Raw genomic sequence first — 27,303 nt, 5'->3', positions numbered from 1 at the left:
GTAAAGTCCTCTGTTCTGAACACTTTCCTGTGCTGACCCGGAAGTAGAGACTTCAGTGGTGTGAATTTCGGAGTTCTGGATGTGGTTCTCTGTATAGTTATAGTGTTTTTACTTTGTAATGAAAATTACTTACTTACTTCCTTAGTTACTTAGTTAGTATATTAGCTCGTAATTAATATTTGAGGTTTGGGTAGTTACATATGACTATTTTTTGGAGATGAGTTCTCAGGAGCGTCTCTACTTCCAGATCAGTGAGCTGTCGATCCAAATCTCACTAGCCAATGAGAGTAAATCGCTGTTAAGCCCACCCACACGAGAGGGTTGTGCCAGAATGGCGAGCGTAAATTTGTGAAACCAAAAAAAAAAAAAAAAGCTTGAAGGCGTAAACGAAAACGAAAACTTTGGAAGCGCGTACAAAAACCATAATCAACAAAAAGATAGCTTAGGAAACTGTTAACCAAGAATGCTGTTCATTTGAAGATCATGTTAAATTTATGCTACTGAGTTCACTGTTTTCAGTTTCAGAGTATTATTCTTCTTTCTTCTTGTATATTTTTGTTCGTTTCATGAAAAGTTACGTTCAATACTTTTGGCACAAATTTAATTCCACAGGCATCCGGCGTAAAACCTGTGCCAAATGAAATATGCAGACCAATCATGCGCTTTGGCGACATCTACCGGCAGCAGTCGACTACTACTACTGCTACTACTGCTACTACTCCAACTACTACTGCCAACTAAACTACAACTCGTCAGAGTGGATTTGAATAAGAAATATCTGGCAACCCAGTTTCTCTCACACTGCGGAACTCCACACGGGTGGATTAGACACTATAGTAGAAACAAGACGTTTCACAAATGCTTGTTAATTATTAGGTTCACACACGTTACGGCTTACTAAACAATTTTACACATCCATTAAGCTAAAGAAGAGTGTAAAGCTCGGAGTATTTAGTCGGTTAGGTGCAGGTTTAATCAGCGTCGACCACCTGCAGTTAGCCAGCTAGCATAAAGTTCAATTCAAATGTCGGTCTTTAGATAGGAAACGTTAGCTATCATAACAAGTCATGACGGAAAGAAGAGAGCAGGTACAACTAAGGAACAACCCTCGCAGGTAATAATCATTAATGTTTAATAATCTAATAAAGCTACAGTATAACTTGAGGACAAAGTCAGGCTAGTCTAAAAGTGTTGGCTTGGTAGCAAGCTAAGTACTATTAGCTAACCTTAAACTTAGTGTATGTCACCTATAGCTACAAAAATGTTTGCTAACCTGCTGCATTAGCCGTGATAATATACTCCAGTGAACGTTAATATGAACATTTATGTGGCGAATTATTACTGCGAGTTGGTTTAATTCACAGACGACATGTCTTTTGCATTTTGAGGAAAAAAAAATAATGAAGAAGGAACTTTGGCTCTATACGATACGCCGCTGTAACATGCTAATTACGCGGCTAGATAGCTAGCAAAGAGGTGTAGCTATGTTATTATAATAATAATAATAATAGTAATAATAATAAAATTTATATATAAGCATATATTAATAACGGAGCTAAGTATCACTTGTTCCACAGCACTGCTGAATTCTTGATTCCGGCTGGTGTTGATGAATTTATAACTGCAGCTCTGAAAGTAGTTCCAGCTGCAGTTCAAATCACACAGTTAAACTGTATCCCTGCGCGCCTCCCAAGTCCTAGCGTTTCCATAGCAACAGCGACTTCACAGTGAGCACTTTCCACATGATCTGAGCCGAATAACAGATGCGTGGAAATTACGTGTTATTTCACTGATCACTGATGTGGTGAAGCAGCTTTCTGTAAGGGGAAGTTTATGTAATATTTATGGTTAGAGTTTCGGGTATGGGGTTCTGTTTCATATTTCCAAATAAATAGATTACGATCCGCAAACAGATGTAGAGAGAGTCGCAAAAATTAAACTAATTCACAAATAAACAGAATGAGATCCACAAATATATGTCAGGAGTTGCACAAAATGAATTAAATTCACAAATAAATAAAATGAGATTTGCAAATTTAAAAAAAAAAAAAAAATGTACAAATGTACTTCCTGTGTGTTTGTGGATCGCTTCCTGTGCGTTTGTGGATCGCTTCCTGTGCGTTTGTGGATCGCTTCATTTGCGTTTGTGGATCGCTTCCTGTGCGTTTGTGGATCGATTCCTTTGCGTTTGTGGATCGATTCCTTTGCGTTTGTGGATCGCTTCCTTTGCGTTTGTGGATCGCTTCCTGTGCGTTTGTGGATCGCTTCCTGTGCGTTTGTGGATCGCTTCCTTTGCGTTTGTGGATCGCTTCCTGTGCGTTTGTGGATCGATTCCTTTGCGTTTGTGGATCGCTTCCTGTGCGTTTGTGGATCGCTTCCTGTGCGTTTGTGGATTGCTGCATGCATTTTTGGAATTTGAAACATTTCTAGCGTCAAGACTCCACCCACTGTCTACTCAAGCCAATCGGATAACAGCCACACTGCGCTAACCAATCGTAGCACGTTCTCGCTCCAACCAATCACATTCTGTTTTACAATCAGGGCAGGAACAGAGTCGTATTGCACCGACCTCGCGTATTATAAAGGCCGTCCAACATGGCCGATCAACACCGAGCAACATCTAAAAGAAAACAAGAAACATCATGGTTCAAAAATTCTTTATTTTAAGGGAATATATGTGTGTTTTCAAAATGTGTTTCCTGATTAGTAACTGATTGATTCACTGATTCAGTAAGGATTCGTTAGACTGATTCAGACCCTGTAATATTCTCTTGAATCTCTCTGCATTTATTTGTGGCTCTTAATCTATTTATTTGGAAATATGAAACAGTTCTAACCCCATCCTCCAGTGTCAGCGCTCTGTCAGAGCTAAAGCTGTTCCTTTAAAGGCTGATTTCTACTCGCTGTTAACTGCATATACATATACAGATAGAAATCAGCCTTTAAAGGAACAGCAGAATCCCGCAGAATCTTGCATGTGCAGGATGGCCGCTGCATGTATCCTGCAGTCATCTGGTGTGTCGTTGATGCACGTCCTCGGAAATTAACACGACAAATCCACGTGATGCCGTACCAAAGCACATAGTTAAGTCAGTATAGCATCATGCGATGCCGTGTCCGCAACCGGCTAAACAAATTAATGTTGTGTCTCAAATCTCATACTTATATACTCTTCTAGATCGTTATTAAGTTTTTCTACACAGTTAAGGGTTGAATCTTAAAAAACTATTTTAAAATTTTTTTAAACCTATGGAAAGGTCTGTTTTGAATACAAGTCTTCTAGATTTTCTAGATTAGTAAATATTTTTGAATGTATGCTGAGGGCTTTTGATTTGAGATGCAATTCATGACAACTCGTCAGTCAGTTTTACACTGCTGATAAACATTACAGCTCGACTTGGAATCCAGATGGACAGAGATGTTTTAGCTCTGATGTGCCATCTACTGAACACCGCTTTTAATTCTCCTGATTTAGATAGAATATGCAAGCAAGTATGTGAACAGTGCTCGCATTGCAGCTGCATGTGCACACGTACACACTGAGAAAGTATATTTGCACCTTAAGTTTTCCTCCACAGGGAAGTCCAAGGACTGGTGCTCTTCTTGGAAATGATTTCTTGCTTGCGCTTTCTCGGAAAGTGAGGGTACAACCGTTTATAGCAGCTGCAGGGTTGGATGAATTTTGTGTCCGGGTTTTCAACAGCCAGAAAAAAAACCTTGCTCCATACTGACTTTCATGAAGCAGAATATTTCATTTGGTACGTAGGTATGTTAATGCTGTAACTATAGCGTGAGCTGCTTGTTCTGGATCTCACCGTCTGCGGTGCTACACGCATTGGCAGAGGTGCGATCCGACAGACTGCTGACCCTGCGTTCACAGTAGCGAGAACAGTGTTGCCATCTCTTTCCAGAGAACAGTAGATAAAGTACACCCCAAAATTTGCTAGAAGTCACTAGAAGAGTCATCATTAATTTGCTTATTAATGATTCATCATGATCAATGGCATATCAAATTCTAAATTAGGGTACATGAAGAAGGAAAATTTTCACTTAGAATATAATAGAATAGAGTTTTATCAGAATAGAAAATAATAGGGTATAATTTATTTTTCAAATAATTTATTTCTTATAGAAAGAAGTCATCTTTGGTCATGGGACCACAAACTAAACTTTTCAAGGTTCAAGGTTCTTTATTTGTCACATGCATTACATACATGTGATGTATTAATGTAGTGAAATGTTTTTCCTTAGTGCCTCGTTTCAACTGTGATACATAATAAAACAGAATATAATAAAAGCCGAATATAATGAATAAAATAGAAAAATAGAATAGAATCTATTAGACAAAATATAGATGTTATATGTAAAAATATGTTTAGCAGCTTGAAAAGGGGAATCTTAGCAGCTTTTTGAGGACGTAGTTTGCAAAAGATGCAAGAGTTTGTGTTTGTCCATAGTGCAACCGTTTGTGTATGTGTGTGTGTGTGTGTGTGTGTGTGTGTGTGTGTGTGAGGTAGTTAATACGCAGACTTCTCAAGTGTCCTCATTCAGTAGCCAGATTGCCCGGGGGTAGAAACTCCTCCTGAGTCTCTCTGTGTTGGTCCTCAGGATCCGGTAGCGCTTCCCTAATGGGAGCACTGAGAAGAGATGCATTTACAAAATACTATACTTTCTATCAGGAACACAGATAAATAGAAGCAGATGTAGTGAGTAGCTGTGAATGGTGATTAGTCATGAAGCAAAGGATTACTCGCTTTTATTACTTCGATATCTTCAAGAAGAGAATTTAAAATGAAGAGCAAAGACATGCTAGGTGGGATGAACAGTGGTGATCAGTGATTGGTAGCAAGCGAACCTGCTCTCTCAGCTTGTATATCTGCAGCTGTGATGTGAGCTGGAGAGCTGCACTGAGCTCAGGACAGTCAGGAACGTCACTAGGCTCTTGTGTACGAGCTACAAACACTCTCCAGAGACTCCAGAGATCTCAGCTACTTCCTTCCAAGCTTTATTTTTGTTTGTAATGTCTCAATACACGTTTAACGAGAGGTCGTATATAACAGGATAAGATGAAAACACAGGCATAAGTTTTTCTTCTTCTAAGTTATATAAATTGTACGTTTGTTCAAGTCAAGTACACAGGAAGTAATGGGCTACTGGCACTCAGGGCTATGATGTATTTCCAGTTCTTGCATCTCCGGTAGTCTTGTTTACATTACAGCGAGAAAGCAATGTGCCCTTCTTATAAAAGATAAAATGAGCGATAAAATGAGTGTCTGCCAGAAGATATTTAAGCATACAGTCTGACACCTTTCTCCAGCTTACTAAAAGGAGCATTGCAAGTCTTCTTACATATTTGATGAATTTCTCTGACGTTCATTTTCAAGAGCTCCTGCAGACACCGTGTGTAAAATAGCACTAGCCATTAAAGTAGACGAACCAGAACTAGAGGACTCGTTGTGGTTATAATGCGGAAGTGTTTATGCAAGTAGCCCATTGGAGGTAGGAACTAAAGTTGTGAAAAGGGGAATGAAAAAAACGTTGTACCATGCGATTGGTCCGAGTGATCATTCCAGCCAGTGACGCTTTGCTGTTGCTGCAATAGAAAATATGTAGAAAATGCATGGTCATCTGTTGTTTTTTTTTTTTTTTCCGCTCACTAGTGTGAGCATACTGGTGCTTGACGGGAGCACAGCAGCTTGTAGCCAGAATGTTTGCCAACGACTTTTTGTTTATTGTCTCGCTATGTTTCTTGCCCTACAATAACATGCCTCACCATGTTTTATTCCTTACTTACGCAGCACAACAAATCATGCTTCAAAACATGTTAAGTCAGTCTCTTTTTTTCATTACTCCTCCCACAAGTTGTTTCGAATAGTCATCAGATTTGTCTGAGATGGTCTTATTCATTTATTCGTAACATGGTACTGGAGTTGACTTGCAAAGATTCCAGAGAGGAAGTGAGCCGATATTTGATTGACATTGCACAGTACATGACTTTGAAATAGGCTATGAATTTTCACATTTGCAACTCAATAGTAGTCACTATAACATTCAAATAACTGTATCTCTGAAATAGTGTGTTAAAAATGTGTATGTAGCATTTGTTTGATAGTGTGTAACTGACTTGCCATGCCTCACATGATTAGTTTGAAAACCTTGGGAAATTTGACTGGCTTTTGACAGGGTTAGAACCGTGCCACTGTGTTGCCATTTAAAAAAAAAAAAAAAAAAAAGGCAGATGAATGACATAATCATTGACATGAAATGATGAAGCATTTCAACCATTTCAGGTTTAAAGAGAGTAGGGTTGCGTATTATATTATCAGCTGTGCAGTCTGGAACTCCAGGCTGGCAGCAGCAATCATGAAAACGCTTTTAGGTTATTGTACAGTAATTCTGCAGTAACATTAAAAAAACATAACAGTTCTTTTTCGGTATAATTCTTTCACATATCAGTTGTCTAATGTCCATATGGCTGAAATTTTCACTGATGATCTGCTACTGAAAGTGCTTGAAATAGAGCAGATTTAATCACCTTATAATTATAACGCCTATTTACATTATCTGTAAAGTGTTAGATTTGACACTTCAATACTTCTCCTGTTTATTCTTTCTAGGTCCTTTTTCCTCTTTTGAAATTTTTCTGTGAGATCCCAAATAAATATGGTTAACTGATATTAACTATATATTTGTCTGAAGTCAAACATATGTTGATAAAATTTTATTTCACATTAATGAACTCAAAACATTGTCAATTTGTCTCCATCACACCAGTTTGTCATATATTTCAAATCATATCACAAAATAACAGAGGGTTCTACACTCATATTCCCAAGATGATGATGTACATGCAAAAAAAAAAAAAAAAAAAAAAAGTCTCTACTGTCTAATTTAGTTGCTTAAAGTATATGTACTAGAAATGTTTGATATGTGACCAGTTTACTAACAGTTAATATTGTTTCAGTTAGTAATACATGATTGTAATTTGCCTGATATGCTAAATATTGTAGACGTTGATGATTTTACAGAAGTGTGTTTAGGCCTATGCGTGTCAATGGGAGAAAAAGAAAGGAAGTGCTAATGTAGCCCTAAAACCTGCCAGCGATTTCCACAGGAGAAGCCTCTTTACATATTTGTCGCCATTAACTATGGACATAGACAACAAGCTTGCCTTTCTTTGCAGTTACACCCAACAAGAGTTAAATGCCTGCTACATAGGGTTACTCGGACATTATATGGCCTTTTAATTTGTTGAATTTCTCAAATCTTTAGGCAGCTGAAGAAGCTTAGTGAAGACAGTCTGACCAAGCAGCCTGAAGAAGTGTTTGATATATTGGAGAAACTCGGAGAGGGGTGAGTAAAAATGAGGAATTTTCCAGTATTCGGAATTTTCCGGTATTAAATGATGCATCACACTAGTCAACATGCATGAAAACTGCTGTCCATTCAGAAGAAGCCTGTCTGTATCTTTTTCAACAAAGTCAACAAATCAGTAAAATGAAGGGACTTCTCATGAAAACTGAAAAAATACAGTTGATAAAGCAGATAAAGTTGTTGCTTTTGCCCCTCTGACTGTGAGTTGATTGCCAGAAGATTATCCCATGTTAAATCTAGCTACCTGACATAAACGATCTGACAGAGCACATTTCGTTGTCTCTACTGCATTTCGCTGTCTCTGTGTTCATACTCTGACAATGAAAATAAAGTTGAACCTAACCTAACGTAATATACCTTTGTACGCTGTATGGCCAAAAGTATGTGGACACATGCTTGTTTGCTTTCAGAAACTATGTTCTGCGGCTAGAAGTTACAACTAAATATTACTAATAAATAACAAAACAGTTACAAATAGTTCATAGACCAAAACGTTTGATCAAGAAATTTATTAAAAACTTGATAGAGCAGCGGTTTGATTATATCAATGAATCCTGCATTTATATGAAAATATGTGAAAGAAGACTCATATAAAAGCACTTAATCATGATCAGCTTATGTAATTGCAATTACATGATTATGTAAAAATTGTGACAGGATTATTGGGGCTGTGGGTTGTGGTCAGGAGTGGACTGACCAATGACTGACGCAGCCCTTAGCCATTCATTGTGCATAAAAATATTTGCTCAGATACCATATGAAACAATGTGACTTAAGTTTGGTGTATATTATCGCGCTATTGAACACATGGCAGAACAACACGCTCATGAATCAGTGTGCATTTCATGGCACCTTGCACTCACTGATACTGCTCTGCATGCTCAGGTCAGCCTTTCTCATGTTCTGTACTAAAGATACATTATAAACAGCGGTTGAGCAGGCATTTCATCCTTATCACAGTCTGTGACAGAAGACAGTCATTAATGTGATATAAACCTTTTGCAGGTCTTATGGCAGCGTATTCAAGGCACATTATAAGGAGACTGGGGAGATTGTGGCGATTAAACAGGTTCCTGTGGAGTCGGACCTACAAGAAATCATTAAAGAGATCTCCATTATGCAGCAGTGCAACAGGTTTGCTCACCCAGACACATCTGTCCTTTACTGATACATCTGTCCAGTAATGACACAGTGAAAATCTTTCATTCACCCATTCATGCTTTGTGATGTCAAGTTATGATTAAAAAGATGTCAGTCTGAGCAACTACCATATATCTCTATTTAGTTTTTCCCACATTGTCTTCATATATAACGTGTGAGTGTCCTTAACTGCATTGCCATATGGCTCCACCAATCAGCCATAACATTAAAACCACCTGTCTAATATTGTGTAGGTCTCCCTTGTGCCACCAGAACAGCTCTGACCTGTCGAGGCGTGGACTTCACAAGACCTGTGGTCTGAAGGTTTGCTGTGGTATCTGCCACCAAGACGTTAGCAGTAGATCCTTTAAGTACTGTAAGTTGCAAGGTGGGGCCTCCATGGATCGGACTTGTTTCTCCGGCGCATCCCACAAATGCTCGATCGGATTGAGATCTGGGGAATTTGGAGGCCAAGGCAACATCTTGAACTCTTTGTCATGTTCCTCAAACCATTCCTGAACAATTTTTGCAGTGTGGCAGGGCGCATTATCCTGCTGAAAGAGGTCACTGCCATTAGGGAATACCATTGCCATAAAGGGGTGTACTGCATAAACAATGTTTACGTAGGTGATACGTGTCAAAGTAACATCCACATGAATGCCAGGACCCATGGTTTCCCAGCAGAACATTGCCCAGAGCATCACACTGCCTCCGCCAGCTTGCCTTCTTCCCATAGTGCATCCTGGTGCCATCTCTTCCCCCGGGTAAGCGATGCACACGCACTCGGTCGTCCACATGATGTAGAAGAAAATGTGATTCATCAGACCAGCCCACCTTCTCCCATTGCTCTGTGGTCCAGTTCTGATGCTCACGTGCGCATTGTAGGTGCTTTCGGTGGTGGACAGGGGTCAGCGTGGGCATTCTGACTGGTCTGTGGCTACGCAGCCCCATACACAGCCCCATATGCAAGCTGCGATGCTCTGTGTGTTCTGACACCTTTCTATGATAGCCAGCACTAACTTTTTCAGCAATCTGCACTACAGTAGCTCTTCTGTGGGATCGGACGAGACAGGCTAGTCTTCGCTTCTCAAGGTCATCAATGAAACTTGGGCGCCCATGACCCTGTTACTGGTTGTCCTTCCTTGTACCACTTTTGGTAGGTACTGACCACTGCACACTGGAAACAGCCCACAAGACCTGCCGTTTTGGAGATGCTCTGACCCAATCGTCTAGCCGTCACAATTCAGCCCTTGTCAAAGTCACTCACATCCTTACACTTGCCCATTTTTCCTGCTTTCAACACATCAACTTCGATAACTGACTGTTCACTTGCTGCCTAGTATATCCCACCCCTTGGCAGGTGCCATTGTAACGAGTTAATTAATTCAATTCACCTGTGCATGGTTTTAATTTTATGGCTGATCGGTGTATTTCTGTTACATTTATTATTTTCTACTTGAAGATCATTTATTAGATTTTCTTTGTTTCGTGACTGGTCATTGATTGTTTTATTGTTGTCTTTTGTCCCAGTCCGCATGTGGTGAGGTATTATGGCAGTTACTTTAAGAACAGTGATCTGTGGATCGTCATGGAGTACTGTGGGGCTGGCTCTGTGTCTGACATTATCAGACTACGCAACAAAACAGTGAGTGAAATCTTTTTTAATGTCTTGCGGTGTGGAAACTGCTGAGAAACACGCCATTGGACTCATTTGTTGCTCATTGTTTTTTATATGAGTAAAAGGAAATAATACAAATAATAGGAAATATGTTTTGTTTGAGAAACTTATGGGAGACACACACAAAAAGAGTTACCCTTTTTCCATTACTTTGATTCCACTAAATAGCTCAGTACAGTAGAACCCCCGTATCCGGAGATAGATTAGGAGATAGGTTCCAAGTGCTCCAGTGGATCCCTGAAACCGCGGATAGTAGCGAACACTATATACTGTAGTACCTATGATAAGTTTAATTTATAAATTAGACACAATAAGACATTAACAACAATAACTAATAATAAAATAGAACAGTTTCAGTAATAAAAGTTATGTGAATGTGGTCTCTCACTCTCTCTAAAATATTACGGTACTCGCCCTTCTTCTTCATTCTTCTTCACTTAAAGGAAGCACTTTACGACTTTTCTTTGGCACATCCAATTTGCCAGCATCTCTACTCTTGCGGTTTGGGGCCATTATTAAGCAAAATAAGAGTTACTTGAACACAAGCATTGCAATACCATGAGAGTTAATCTGATCTGTACCGAGATGGCTACTAAGTGACTAAGGGTTGATTAGCATCCTGGCGGGACCGCATGAGATTTTATCGCATTACTCAGAATTGCGTGCAACTTAAATTATGAATGTTTCCTGTATTTTTCTGTTTAATTTTTTAGGATTGCGGTCAACCGTGGTTAAATCTAAACTACGGTAACTGAAACAGTGGATACGGGGGTTTTTACGGTACTCCTTATTAGTTGTACATCTCTAAGAGCATGTGCCCTTTTATGTAGTCTGGAAAAATCAGTGTATTAAAGCAGTATCTATGAGATCTGTCATAATCTTCCACATTTTTGTGTGTAACAGTTAACAGAAGACGAAATAGCTGCCATTGTGCAGTCCACACTTAAGGGACTGGAATACCTGCACTTCATGAGGAAGATCCACAGAGACATCAAAGCCGGAAACATCCTGCTGAACTCTGAGGGACAGGCCAAACTTGCCGATTTTGGCGTTGCGGGACAGCTAACTGTGAGGGCATACAGTGTTTAGTTTACATGTAGCTTGCATGTCAGATTTTGAGAAATAGAGTTAAATTCATGAGATTCTGAAATACTTGGACCAGTGTGTGCAGCACTAAGATACAAGATTTAGTAGGAAACTTAACTCTAGGATAATGTATGTTTATATAATTGCTAGAAATTGAATGAAATTTTGTTTACCTTCTGCATTTTGCCTCTTATAAGGACACGATGGCGAAACGCAACACAGTGATCGGAACGCCGTTTTGGATGGCTCCAGAGGTCATTCAGGAAATTGGCTATAATTGTGTAGCAGATATCTGGTCTCTGGGCATCACTGCTATAGAGATGGCCGAAGGGAAGCCACCATATGCAGACATACACCCTATGAGGGTAAAAACCTGACATTATAACATTATGATATGATTTAATCAGTTTGCAGAAAAAATTAAATGGTCAGAACATTGGGTTGTAGTATTGTGTGTACAGTTAAAGTTTTCAGTCATTACGATGGATTTCCATCACACAGATCTTACAGAGGTCATTTTTAAGATTGGCATATATTTGCTCAAATTTGGGTTTGTATAAATCACAGAGAATTCACAGCCTCACTTTCAAATGTGTTATCTGTGTGTTTTTTCAAGATTTTTTTCATTTAATCAGTAGTTTAGTGGTAAATATGCCTCATACAAATATGGCTATTTTTATAACAAGCTACATTGTAAGACCTCCAGAGTTACACTGTCTAATAGTCATTTAAAGTGCTGAATGTATTCATTTCTAATTGCTGGTGTATCCGCGGCTTGTTGTTGAAACAGGCAATATTCATGATTCCAACAAATCCCCTCCAACGTTTCGGACCCCTGACCAGTGGTCAGAAGCTTTTAGGGATTTTGTGTCGCAGTGCCTGGTAAAGAATCCTGAGACCAGAGCGACAGCCACACAGCTATTACAGGTATGTTGACTTTCTTCTGTCTGTTTTTATCTGTCTCGATTACCCACTGTGGTTGGAAATTGTTCTTTAAAAACTGATATTGGTGTTATAGTTATTGGAGTAACTATTTCTGCGTGTACCTATTTATTATATACCTATGTTTTTAATTTCCACTTAATATTTAAATATTATATTTAAATGATAAATATTTTTATAAATATTTTCAAAAATATTTTTAAATATAAAAAAAGAAGAACTTTTTAAAAAATTTATACACTAAATAAATCATTGAACTTTTTTTTTTTTTTGGCAAAATTGTTGTATTATTGGCAAATTGTGAGCACCCTATATATTGTGACACATATCATGTATCGTAGAAATGTCAAGAATTGGGAGATTTTTTCTTTTGTCATATTTCCTACCCCTACTAGACATAATAGTTTACTGTTGTCTTTGTTGGTCATGGTCATATGCTTCACTGTAGTCAGATTGTGCATGGAAAATGAGTGTGTGTGTGTGTGTGTGTGTGTGTGTGTGTGTGTGTGTGTGTGTGTGTGTGTGTGTGAGTGTGTGAATACTAGGAGCTAATCTAATGCACTATTCCATGAACTCGCATGAGATAGCTGTTAATGCAGCACAGTTTTTCAACTTCTTTACAGTTGGAGGTTACTGGCTAGCATCCACACTTGTGAGCTAATTAATCTTTAAGCATTTATGGGAAAGAAGAATATTTTAGCAGCTCCATCTTCTTGTCTCTCATTAGTTTGTTACTGCCCCCCCTCCCCCTCTCTCTCTGGCTCACTCTCTCCATGTCTGTCCATCTGTCTCTTGCGTCCCCTTGACTCCGAGCTGCCTTCATGTCACAGCCAAATTGGAAATAAGGCACGTTGATTTCTCGGAACAGATTAATAATTAAAATGCAATTATAATGAGATAAAATATACTTGCACTCATCAATACTCCTCGGCCCAGTGCCAGCTACAGTGCCCTGCAAAAATATTCAACCCCCTCAAAAGTCATCAGATTCTTCTGGATTACAAATGACACTTATGCAGCTGGTATTTCGAATTCAAACCAATATGCTATTAAAATGAAAAAGAAAAAGAAAATTCATTATTTGTCAGCAAAAAAACTGAAAAATGTTGCTTGCATAAACATTCAACCTCTTCAGGCTACTACATGGTAGAATACCTTTTGCTGCAGTAACAGCTTTAAGGCTGTTGGAGTAAGTTCCTACCAGCTTTGCACACTGTTTGGGAGTGATTTTCACCCATTCTTCCTGGCAGATTTGCTCCAGGTTCTTCAGGTTGGTTGGATGTTGTTTGTTGACTGCAATTTTCAAACACTACCACAGATTCCCAATGGGATTCAAAACTGGACTTTGACTTGGCCTCTGTAGAACATGCACCTTTTGATTTTAACCACTGTGTTGCTTTGGCCTTGTGTTTGGCACCTGTCCTACTGAAAGGTGAACTTCCTCCCAAACTTTTTTTTTTTTTTTTAAGCAGACTGAAACAGGTTCTCTTGTACTATCCCACTGTAATTTGCTCCATCTATGCTCCCTTTAATTTTGACAAGAAGCCCAGGTTCTGAGGATGAAAAGTGTCCCCAGAGCATGATGCTGCCACCACCGTATTTCACTGTAGGGATGGTGTTAGTCGAGGTATGGCCTGCATTAGGTTTGCGATACACATGGCACTTTGAAACTTGTCACAAACAAATAGCTTGATCTTAGTCTCATCACATCTTGTGCTTTCATATGGCTTTTCTTGAGCAGTGTCTTTTTCTAGCCACCCTCTCAATTATGCAGAGCTCTTGAAATGGTTGTCTGGTGCACTTTCACTTCACTCTCAGCTACTGTACTCTGTAACTTCTTCAGAGTGACTTGGCCTCACTGTGGCTTCCCTCGCCAGTCACTGTCTTGTTTTTAGTTTTGAGAGATGGCCTCCAGCAGTACTTACTGGGATGTACAATGTTTTAGATATAATTTTAACTCCTAATCCTAAGTTCAATTCAGATACAATTCTTTTACCTTATTTTTAACTTCCTTAGAATGCTCCTTAAGTCTTCATTTGTGCTGCTTTCCTTCAGACTGACGGTCTTTTCAATGACCGTTCAACTGAGCTTTTTGTTCAGAAAATGGGAGCTGTTTTTTTCACAGGTGAAGGCCAATTATAAGTAAACTGTGTTCTTGTTAAGACAGTAGCTTTCATCTGAAGCTTCCAGATCCTGGGGTTGTTGAATACTTATGCAAGCAGCATTTTTCAGTTTTTGATTTTTTTTTTTAAATACTTGCTGACCAATAATTACTTTTGACTTTGACTATTTGCTGTAACAGGGCATGATTTTGCAATACAAAATACTGAAAGTAAGAATACGAGTTTATCATTTGTTACTTCGACAAATCTGATAAATTCTTGGGAGGTTGAATACTTTTGCGTTCCACTGTATGTAATATCACCTATGTAAGATTAAGTGTAAGACTGAGCTTTTTCATAAAACTTTCATAACTTTTTTCATAACATTTTTTACCCATCTTTACCAAAGTGCCACTAATACCAGAGCTGACTGAACTTACTTTCTTTGGTCTCAGCATTAAGAGTTATCTTACCTAGTGGTTAACGGCCCACCCAGCTAACTATCTAGAAGAGTTCATGTATGAACCTGACATTGAGACAGTATGCAATGGCACTAGGTTGGGCAGGTTCATTAAAACTTTTCCATATAAAAAGGGGATTGAAAGTATATATAAAATGTGTTTGTGTATATGTGTGTGTGTGTGTGTGTATATATATATATATATATATATATATATATATATATATATATATATATATATGTGTATATATATATATATATATATATATATATATATATGTGTGTATATATATATATATATATATATATATATATATATATATATATATATATATATATGTGTATATATGTATATATATATATATAAAATGCGTGTATATACATAAATATATAAACCAAAGATTTTTATACATATATATAAATTTTAATTTTTTGTTTTTATCTTTTTCTTTAGCACCCATTCATAAAGAGTGCTAAGTCCAACAGTGTTCTGAAGGCACTAATCACAGAGGCTATGGAGCTCAAACTCAAGAAACAGGAGATTCAACAGAGAGAGCAGGACGCAGAGGATGAAGAAAACTCGGTACTTAAAACGTCTCTTAAAAGTTGTTTAAAATTTGGGCTTTTTCCAAAATAAGTTGTTTGTGTCTGCAACCTAATATTCCCAGGATTCCCCCAGTCACTAACACCTACTACTAGCTATTAGTAATAGCTAATAACTGTTATTATAATAACTTAATACAACGTTAATTGAAAAAGTGTCATTATATTGCAGTGTATATGAAGAATATATAGTTTATAAAAATCCTAGCATTTTTCCTATCCTAGCATCTTCTATTAAGTTTGATTTATGCATTGAAATGAGCAGCTGCAGTTGTATATTTTACGTTTTACTATTGTTGTTTCCCTTGGGCCAATCAGGATGAAGATGAAGTCGATCAGGGTACTATGGTGAGGGCCGACACATCAGATATGGGAACTGTCCGTTCAGCTGGTTCGCTCGGAAGTTCATTGGGAACCATGATTGAGCACAATGACAGCACCTTGGAGTCTCAGCTTGGCACCATGGTCATAAACTCAGAGGACGAGGAGGAGGATGCAGGCACCATGAAACGTAAGTGAACACGTACAGCACTCCCTGCAATTCCACCGCTGTGATCACGTTAAGGATATTTGGAATAGTTATTTAAGCCATTAATGTTGTGCTTTACCCATATAAATAATGGTGTCATAAAAATATTATTTCCAGTTTTACAGTAGCCTATTGGTTCATACTTGAGGTGTGACTACTCGTGTGTGTGCAGACACAACGGCTATGTGAGCAACATTGTTCACAATACTTAGCTGTGCAGCTTATATGTATCAGGGAGATTAAAAGCAACATCCACTAGAGGTCAAGTCTGAGTCAAAACATCCATGTCCAGCAGGTTTCTATATCGAGCAATAAAATGTTTATCAATTCATGCTGACTATTTTGGGACACATTTGTGCAGCAGCATGGGGATTAATCCACATGGTGGAGAAGGACACAGCACAACACACAGAAAATTTTCTACGTGTACTTTGAAATAGCATTTTACTATTTCAGATTTCCCAAATCAGATAATTTAATACTTATCCCTGTTATGTCATTTAGTGGCATCCTCTATGTTGCCTGCACTTTAATCCCTGTGGGCTGTCTCATGCTCTTACGGCTTGCTTTCTCCAGTTTCAATACAGACACCTCACCATCTGCAAAATGATCCCAATCAATCAGCCCAGGGAAGTAAACCTCCAATTCCCCTCTCCTTCTAATGGAAAAATATTGGATTAGTATAGATCTGCACCAAGAGCCTTACCTCACACATGGAAGAATGCATAATCTAGATCAGCCCTTATATCGAAAATAACGCATTCAGATCTAATTCTGATCTAATCTACAACAGATTACTTTTCTTCAAGCACTTTATCTAAGTCTCCCAGGTTTGCATTAGGAATTAAATCACTGTTATTGTACCTTGATCAATAGGAGAATGTCAAAGATGCCAGTTAACAATATAGTGTACTAGAAGTTGTATTTAACATTTGCAAATTCTGTTTAAATGTTTAGGGCCGGGCTATTGCAAAAAAAAAAAAAAAAAAAAAAAGTCTCTCTCTATTTCTTTTTGATGCGATTTATTTGTTAATTATTTATTTATTATTTATTAACAGTATTTTTCTTTAGAATGGATTTTGGAAAATGTAGATGTTCAAAAATAGTAACAGCTCCATCTATAGCAGATAGAAATAGTAAAAAGAGCAATGATTCTTTTAAATATCTTCTATTTAAAATATTATTTGCACTGTTTGCTATAGATGGTGTTGTTATTATATGTTATTATATTTCATGTTGTCTTTCACAACATGAAATGCCACAGCAGCAATAATTTCTTTCCCCCGGGGACTCTTGTTGTCGTATGGAACAACACTAGAAAATGTTTCAGCTGGTGCTGAGTACGACTCAAGGTTCCTAACCTCGCACCAGGAGAAGCCTCGAAATTCCTACTCGTCAGCTTGGGGTAGTCTTCAGTCCACTCCAGTTTATGGAGTGATGTCAAATCTACATGGCTGCGCAAAGCATCAGAAATAAACAAAGTAGCACTTATCTTTAGATGTGTTATACTGTATATACACAGGTATTTGCTTTACATCAATCAACATACAGACATATTTGGGTGTTAAATCTATAACACTGACTATACAGTTCGCTTTTTAAGGAGGAATATATACATCACTCATCATAGCTATCTGGCTAACTTGTTGCTAACAAAAGACAAACATTGAGGCATCGATTTTTTTTTTTCCCCACTTTATCTGTCAAATGTGCTGAGGTGGAAAATGACGTAATTCCAACTGGTGAATTACCACTTACGATGTGAGTCAAATGCAGCATTAAGATGAAGACACATTATTTTACATGTGACCTGTACAAACCCATACCAGTTTCCTATCTCTGAAGTGATATTTCCACCTTTCTTTGCTATAAGCTCATTCCTTGGCAAAGTGCTGCCTGTCTTGGTGGGTTTTTTTTTGTTTTGTTTTTTTGTCTTTGGGGCAAGTTAAGGCTGTTTTTTCCTTCATATTGGTGGAATTTGTATTGCAGAATTCGTGAAGGCTAGTACTTGTTAAAATGTGTTCCTGCAGAGTTCAACTTAATCTAAATATTAACCATAAAACCATTAATCTATGGTTTTAATGGAGTATGAACAAGTACTGGAGTATAAAGATCATATTGTGTATGTAATATTAATCAACTATAATAATTTAATCTAATATAATGTAATAATATTTTTAAAAAAATGATGGTCTCAGTACATAGTTTTTCAATATTGTATTGTTATGCCAAAGGATGTATAACAAACCTGACAGGTTGCATTGGAGGATAAACTGTATGTCAAAATTTATGCATTTATGACATGCATTACAGTTAATTGCCACTTTAAAAAAAAAAATATATATATATATATATATATATATATATATATATATATATATATATATATATATATATATATATATATATATATATAAATAAAACCTATGCCAACATATGCCAGTAAATGTCAAGTGTTCAGGAAAGCAGATGTAAAGTGTTTTGAGTAGCTAATTATCCGCACAATAACACCAACAAGTATAACAGAACTGTATAATTGAGAAGCATGTCCTTAGCAGTGTGCTCTGTTAAAGTGTTCGCAGTTATGTTGCAGCGGTTCCTCGTTTGCTACAGAGGCATCTGCTGACAAATGACTTGGCTATAGTTTGAATCAATACAGTGGGCTAAATGTTTGATACTGATTCAAACCACATGTGTTGTGACCAATTTATTCTACAGTGGATTTAAAAAGCTTGTGCACCCCCGTTAAAATGGCAGGTGTTAAAACAAAGATAAATCATGTCAGACCGTTTTCCACTGTCCACTGAAATGTGCTATTTCAACTAAAAAAAACAGAGACCTGTTTTAGGAAATAAAAGATAGAAAAAAAAATCGAATAACCTAGTTGCTTAAATGTGCACACCCCATAACTTAGTACTTTGTTAAAGCACCTTTTGCTTGTAATACAGCACTCAGTCTTTTGGGGGTATGTGCCTACCACCTTAGCATATCTTGATTTGGCAATTTTATTCCACTCTTCCTTGCAAAAATGCTCCAGATCTATCAAATTGCGAGCGGATCTCCTGTGCACAGCCGTCTTCAGGTCATTCCACAGATTTTCAAGGTGATTAAGATCTGCGCTCTGACTGGGCCGTTTCAAAAAGTTCATCTTCTGAAGTCATTCCTTGACTTGAATTTGTGCATTGGGTTATTAGCATGCTAGAAGGTGATTATTTTATTATTATTTTTTTATTCAGCTGTCTAAATGAGGCCTGCAGGTTTTGTGCCAAAATAGATAGGTAGAAATAGATAGAGCTATCTATGATTTCCTCTATCTTGACTAGAGCCCCAGTCCCAGCTAAAGAGAAGCAGCCCCATATCACGATGCTGCCACCACCATGCTTCACTGTGGGTTTGGTGTTCTTTGGGTGATATGTTGTCTTAAAATTATGCCCCAAAAGTTCTACTTTGGTCTCGTCAGACCATAACACATTTTGCTGCCTGGTTTGGGGTGATTGTTTGTATGTTTCGGCAAAATTAGAAGTGGGCTTGAATTTTTTTTTTTCTGCGAGCAAGGGCTTCCATCTAGTCACCCACCATAAAAGGGTGTGCACACTTATGCAACCAGGTTATTGTTTTAAGTTTTTTTTTTCTTTTTTTTTTCTGTGAAACATTTCTATTTGTTTTTCCACCTGAATTTTATTCTACATTAAAGGTGGGAGAAGATCTGCCGTGATTTATCTTTGTTTCATTTTTACATCACAAAACCCTGCCATTTTAACAGGGGTGTGTAGACTTTTTATATTCACTGTATCTCTGTTTAATCTAGGCATCTGTGCTATCTGTGCAGTGTGAGATATTTGATGTAAGAGTGACACTAAAATTGTTATTCCTAAGAGAAGGGACTGCTTTTTCACAGAGCAGTGTTTGTGATTACACTGAAATGCATCAGTTTCTGCCTGATTTCACACATTGTTTAGTGAGGGTGTAAACCTCAGGCTTCCACACAATACAATACGATTAAGATTCTTGAGGCAACCATTAAATGTTTGACAATACCACTGAGTCTGATACAATACAATTTGATATAGTAGCCTCAGATTAATGTGTGACCAACTTTGTTAAGAACCTGGGGTAGGCCTGCTGTTAATTTGTGAATGATGATGACTTTTAAATATCAGAGTTCCGGGGCAAATCACCTTGCTAGCCTATATACACATCAGTTTAAAAATATAAATGATTTTTTACACACCAATTGTCTACTAGATTTATAATCAATTATAAACATGGCCTTTTGAATTGAATGCATCGATTCAAATTGTTTGATTGTTACACCTCTATTGTTTTTATAGGGATTTTACTATGTTGTGTGTTAGGAATTCTAATCTCTGCACCGAGATAATGAACGAATCTTTACATCTCCATTGCACATGCAAGAAATGTTCATGTTAGCACGGAGTCAGTTTTCTGGCTACGTATGCATATTCTGTATGCCCGTGTAGAAGAGCAGAGGTAAGACAATAAGGTAATAACTGAATAATTGAACAGCATAAATAAATGATAAGGTGAGGATCTTCACTTGGTGGGCTGCTTGGAGTTCTGCTGCACCGTCAAAAGAAAATAAAAATAGGGAATAGTTTGTGCTGCTTGCTGCATTTATACAAATAATTGAATAAAATGCACTTTGCATCAAAACTATTTATCTCTTTGTTCAACAGTTCTACACACATCTGATGAGTATGAAAACCATTCTTGGCATTATATGTTTAACACAGATTAAAACACTATACTTGTGTTCTGTCTTTTTTTTTTTTTTTTTAATTCTAGATCTTCAAGAAACAATGCAGCCAGCTAAGCCGTCATTCCTACAGTATTTTGAACAGAAAGAGAAAGAGGACAACAAAAACGGTGAAAACAACAGTCACAAACAGCCTGCGGACGCGGACGTGGAGGTGGTAAGTGCTGTTCATTGAGTTGTTGACTTAGGCTGCAAGCCAGAAACAGTGACATTAGTCAATGAATTGAAATTAAATAGTGTAAGAACTTGTGTCCTTAATGGTTTGTGCCTTTTCATATGCTGTGTGTTACTTTTTCCACCTTTGGAAAAACTGGTTGCACTGCATTGGTTTGCTCGGTATCAGTATTTTATGTTTTTTTTCCTCCTAGATTATTTCCCTTTTGCTGTGCGTCATTTCTTCATGGACATTTAAATATGCTTGTTGGCTATCCAAGTCATGGCAAAAATTGTGTTCTGTGTGTTGGAGTATAGATTGATTTCCATCAGCAGTCATTAAGTATAGCGTGTAAGAGTCACATTTCCGAATCGATTGCCTCTTGTAGGTAGTGTCACAGCAAATCAGACTGTCTGATTCTGGGGTTTGAAACCAGAGGGAGCCATTTTACCTGCAGAGTTCTGAGTGCGCATACATTTCACTTGCTAACCATAAGGAATGGAAAAAGGAAATAAAGACCATTACAAAGGCAACCGTCCATATAGTGAAGAGTAAGGACATCAGAGGCAGATTGCTGTTTGACCAAACTATGCAATCAACTATGTCCATATCAGTAGCAATGTTTTTTTTTGGTTTTTTTTTCCCTTTATGAAATCAAGTGAAGTGAAGTGACTTGTGGCCAAGTATGGTGACCCCTAATCGGAATTTGTGCTCTGCATTTGACCCATCCAAGTGCACACACACAGTAGTGAACACACACCTGGAGCAGTAGGGGGTTCGGTGCCTTGCTCAAGGGTCTCACCTCAGTGGTGGTATTGAGGGTGGGAGAGAGTGCTGGTCATTCACTCTCCCCTCCTACAATCCCTGCCGGACCTGAGACGCGAAACCACGACCTTCAGGTTCACCTTCGGGTTGCAAGGCCGACTCTCTATCCATTAGGCCACGGACTGCCCTACATTTAAATATTTTTACTTATCTTAAAGTCCGTAAGTCCAGGTGATTCAGTCGGACCTGATCCAGCTTCTCTTACCTTTTTGGAGTTTTAAAACATTTTGATGAATTTATCATCTAATCATCACTGCCATAAATATTTGACCATTTTACAACACAAATTCAGAGCTTGTCTAAAGGTCTTGTGTAAAGGTCTAAGCACCATTTCAAGTGTATCAAGCCACAGGGTTTAGTGGTCATTCCATCAAATGACTTCATTTAGGTCACTCATGTGAACATCTGTGAGGTGCCAACGGTGAACAAAGAAACTGATATTCAGATAAATACTATACTTTATTTGTAAGGCTGTCAGTGGATTACCTTTGATACCACTCTCTTAATGTCTTGAGGAAGCAAATGTGAACTCTCTATCCTGCACACTGTTTCCATATGCACTGGGACAGCTGTTTGAAAAACAAACCACACAGTGCAGAGTTTTGAGACGTATGTTGACTTTGACTCCTTTAACTGAAGTCTGATCCCTATTAGAACAAAAAGCTCCACAGCACCATTTGTTCCTTTAGTCTATTCAGTCTCAGGCCCAGTCACTGAGATGACTCTTGTTTTAGAATGGAGATGGTCTTGTTATTTTTATCTTATTGATTGTGCAATATATAGTTACAGGATGCCCGTAAAGGGCACTAAAGAAGTCATCTGGGAGTCAGCAGGAATGTCTTTGTGCTGGAAATGCATTTAACCTTTCCTTTTTATTTGCTACTAAAAAGCCATGGTTTTACTCTGTGTATAAAGTCAAAACTTAATTGGCTGATGCACCAGACCTCAACAATGATCTTGGTGAGAAAATATGCTGTAAAAAGACTTTAAATAGAACTTGTAAACCATGTGTTTCCATTAACATTATAATCCTTATTGGTAGAGAAATTGGTTAAATTTTTTTTTCTCACTCCACCACTATTTCTTGTTTCTTGCTCTTTTTTTCATATTCTGTTATGTTATAATGTTGTGTCTTTAAGGTTCACGTTAATGCTCCAGCAACTAGAGAGACCAAGAAAACACTCTTATTAATTTTAAAGTAACCATTATTTTACTTTCCCTGTATTATGTGGTGATCACATATTTAAAGACATCTCTGTGCCATATGGGCTGCATGCACCTTACATATACAACCATCAACACAAGCAGTATGTTAGCACACAATTAGGAATATGCAGGTACCTTAGTGGCTTTCTTCCAAAATACCTCTGGTGTAGCTGAGGTGATACAGATGTATAGTATGCTCAGTATTCCTATTATTGCTGATTGGACTGGGGTGAGTGATATGGCCTTCAATTAATATTTGGGATATTGTTGCAGTAACTATAGTCTGTAACAATACAGACGGAATGCCTTGAAAATATTTAATTTCACCTCAAAACATGCAGTATTATGTAGTGTAGCCAACTGTAACAGATGACTGCTTGAGTAATTTCATTCCACTGCTCGCTTTTTCAATGATATGATGTGCATCTTGCAAACTCTCCAGTTCTGCTTGTCATTTATCAAGACTTGTTTCTGCTGGATATACAAAAGCATCAGAAATGCTGATTTTCTTCGTAATCACTTGTGCCTGTTGAATGACGGTCAGCCATAATTACCAGGCACATGCACAACACAGCTGATTTGCATTTAGATGCCCGCAAAGCTCATATAGACTTTCTCAGAAATAGACTTTCTCAGAGGGAGAAGTGAAAGCTATTTTGACTTGCATCTATACCACTTTGAGAACTTCACTTGCTGCCTAATATATCCCACCTTAACCACTAACATTGATTATCTCAGTACAATGGCACCTGTCAAGGGGTGGGATATATTAGGCAGCAAGTGAACAGTCAGTTCTTGAAATTGATGTGTTGGAAGCAGGAAAAATGGGCAAGAATAAGGATTTGAGCGACTTCAACACAGGCCAAATTGTGATGGCTAGACGACTGAGTCAGAGCATCTCCAAAATGGCAGGTCTTGTGGGGTGTTCCCGATATGCAGTGATTAGTACCTACCAAAACTGATGCCAATGTGATTTACGTCACCTGTCAGTGGTTTTAATGTTATGGCTGATTGGCTGATGTTATGGCTGATATAAAATTTGCTCAGTTAGGACAAGTCAGTCAAGTACAAAGTCTTTAGTTATATATTTGCGTTATCAGGCTAATGGTATTTGTTCATAGACAGCTTCATAAAAACGTGCCATTGAAACAAAGCAATAGAACAATATCATTATACAGTCATTTCTAACATACAAACAACTTCTGCCTTCAAACTTTGCGCCACACCTCCTGTCTGTGTCTGGTGCTTGCGTAGAATAAAACAGACCTTTGTGTTGAGGAAGAAAGTGATTCCTGTTTCAGCTGTAAGAGCTACTTTGTTGATTGAAAATAACACCATTTTGGATTGTGTGAGATTTATCAGTCAACAGTCAAAGAACAGCAGATAGACAACATTTAAAGGAGTATAGAGTAAAGATTGTATTTGTTTAAAAAAAAAAAAAAAAAAACTCCACAGCAGAGACTCAGTGGTTTAGGGGCATATGACAAGAAGATTCCCCATAAGTACAAACTTTAGGTGACATCGAGAAGAAGAACCCTGAAAGAGCACCATGAACTTGAAGGAATTTTAATGTGTCTGAATATTTTATAACCGAATGGATGCTGGTGACTTTCCTCCCTCTAACAGTAATCTGAGGACAACTACCTGCTTATTTGTATTCCATCATGCTTTGTCAGTTGTCATGCTGAAATCGGTGATCTGCGGTGATCTGCAGCTTGAGACTATATTGGTAACTTAGAGCTGGGTCTAATAATGGCTCTAATAATGTGTTGCACAACATTAAGAGAAGATGCCACAGTGGTTCAACAAGCTTAATTAAATTTGTGTGACTAAGTAAAAGTACACAAGCTATTTAAACTTGACAGCATAGTCCATAAATAACAGTGCAGTAACTCGTTGTGATTTATATGATTCGAAGCCAACGTTTATATTAGTTAGTATTCTTAGGCATAAATGTGCACACACACACACAGGATCATGAGTAGGATACGAACGTTGTTCCAAAATTACCAGATTTGCATCAGTACTGAAACAAAATTGAACATTCAATTATATGTCGACCTCAGAATAGAAAATCATAACCAGCATGAAGGTGTGTCATCATTGCAAGCCTAATGACCAAGGGAAAGTAAGGATTCAGTAGGGATAAATGTCTTCTTTTTCCATATTGCTGTGAAAAATAGCAGTGTCTATATGTTATGAAGGAGGACTGGATTAAATTAACTCTTATAGAAATATTCAAGATGAACAGTAACACAGTGCCTTGGCTGTTATGAATGAGTGGAGCTTCATTTACTCCATCTGACACTGTTAATGATCTAAACTGTTGTATGGAATTTTAATTTATATCGTAAACTCCCTATGTCCATTTTTCCCAGATCCGTTCCTTAAGTGTAGAGGAGCTAAAAAGACGCCTGGCCTCTCTGGACCCTGAGATGGAGCAGGAGATTGAGGCGATCCACCAGCGCTACCAGGCCAAACGCCAGCCCATTCTCGATGCCATTGAGGCCAAAAAGCGACCTCAGCAGAACTTCTAAACCAGCTGAAGAAACTCTTGATGATCCCTCAACAATGATTGACACTGTCAGTTACCTATAAAGGTACATGTGCCAGTCCCAGCTACACTTCCTCATGTTTTTAGTTTAACTTACAATTCTCTCTTTGCATTTGTTATATTATTTTAAAATGCTGTATCTACACCATTATTGGTACTGGATTGGTGTTACTGTGGGCTCAAAAAGCAGGGAACAACATTCTGTCATACACTGTTTGACTTACTGCACTTTTTTAAGACTTATGTTACTTTGGCATGTATGTTGTATGTTTTTTGTTTGTTTGTTTTTGTTTAAAATAGTTGTACGTAGCACAGTTCACAAAATCTAGTAGTCATTAAAACAAGCTAATAATTAGGCTGGATATTCTTATGTATAGGATCTTCTAAAGCAGGCAACTAAAACAGGTCTACAGAACATAGAAAGAATACAAACCATGCATCTTCTAGCTGATATGCGAGTGGTATAGGTTTAAGTATGTCTTTTTAAACACAATCTGTCACATCTGCTGTACTGTCAAATCATGTTAGCTCAATATATGCACACCCAAGAATGATTGTGCCAGGTTAAAACCTAAAGTGGCATGGTAAAACTACAACTGGAATGATAAAAATCAGCCTATTTGGAAATAGAACCGTCCTACAGTAGTGATAAAATAAAAACATGCCTGCATTAAAAAATCCTTTTAGTGAAGTGACATAGAAGAAGACCTATATTTTAGAGTTGAGTATTGAGCTGCTTTACTATCCACAACTCAGTGTTCACATTCCAGTTGGACCTATTCTCCAAGCAGCAGCAGCACATGTTAACAGTGTCTGGTCACAGGCATAGAGACAGGGTTGTGTTCAATAAGCAATGCTTCATGCTACTGTGCAGAGATTTTATAGTTCCCCATGAACTATAACAGAGCCACAAATAACTTTCTAGTTGTGGTACTCAAAGCAGGTGGAAGGATCTGCTGAGCGGCAAGTGATGAGAGCAGTCACAACCAACCAGATACTACTACATTAAAATTCATGGTAAAAACTTTTGATAACCAGATGTCCTTAAAAACACAAGAAAGCTCAGTTTCACCTGATCATGGCTGTAGTTTAAGTATCAATACTGTTTGTAAACACATTTCCACAACTTGAATGAACATATTCTTCATCTTGCACTCTGTAAGTAACAACTCTCTGCAAGGGCATGAGTGGAAACCTAGAGCACCCCCTCTGTTTTGTCTGTTAGAATATGATATTTGATATAATGGTGTACTAATTTACCAAAAAAGAAATAATAATAAGAGCTGCATACAGACATTTTTCTCTAATGGTTAATGTCAGATCAGGCAAACATGAAGTTGGAAAGGTGACTAAAATAACCACTTTTATAAAATAGTTTATTTTTTAACATTGAAAGTTTTTGGAAGCAAGGAGGGCCTGATTTTTTTTTTTTTTAGCTGGAGTGTAAGTTTGTCCCTGCGAATTAGACTCAGGTTTAATTGACTCAGGATATATTTGTATGGCAATGCATAGCTACTGTGAAAGCCTTACATAGTGCTTAGTGCTTATATACCCCACAAACCTTTTTTTTAGGATCAGCTAAAAAGCCTTTCTTCTTTTTGGAGTTTGTTACACTCTGTGACTGATAAATAGTTTTGTTGTCAAACCTTTACAGTAGTAATGCAGGCTGCTTTTTATTTTTATTTTTATTTTATTTTTTTAAATGCTCAATGTGAATACAGAACCAATGTCAGTACACCTCATCTGTCCTAACACTGGTCCTGAACAAGGATTTTGTCTGTGCCTTAAATTATGCAAAATCTTTTTGCAAGTGTTTTAAAGTTGGATTTGTCAGTTTGTTTTATGTTTGAATAATAAACTGGATTCATTATAA

The 27,303-nt window shown here is 37.7% G+C and overlaps 1 protein-coding gene across 1 annotated transcript; it reads left to right on the top strand.

Annotated features, from left to right (window-relative positions):
• The first annotated feature begins 696 nt into the window (after nt 1–696).
• On the top strand, nt 697–27,303 carry LOC113531909 (serine/threonine-protein kinase 4). Its single transcript, XM_026922899.3, is given in 12 exon segments — nt 697–1,114; nt 7,273–7,353; nt 8,380–8,508; nt 10,045–10,159; nt 11,096–11,260; nt 11,476–11,643; nt 12,069–12,090; nt 12,093–12,205; nt 15,237–15,365; nt 15,704–15,896; nt 20,721–20,848; nt 25,255–27,303. Coding segments are annotated over 12 exon segments (1,449 nt in total). The 5' UTR covers nt 697–1,067; the 3' UTR covers nt 25,414–27,303.

This window comes from Pangasianodon hypophthalmus, chromosome 2 (assembly GCF_027358585.1).
Source record: "Pangasianodon hypophthalmus isolate fPanHyp1 chromosome 2, fPanHyp1.pri, whole genome shotgun sequence".
NCBI lineage: Eukaryota > Metazoa > Chordata > Actinopteri > Siluriformes > Pangasiidae > Pangasianodon > Pangasianodon hypophthalmus.
This window is presented reverse-complemented; position numbering and strand designations above follow the sequence as displayed.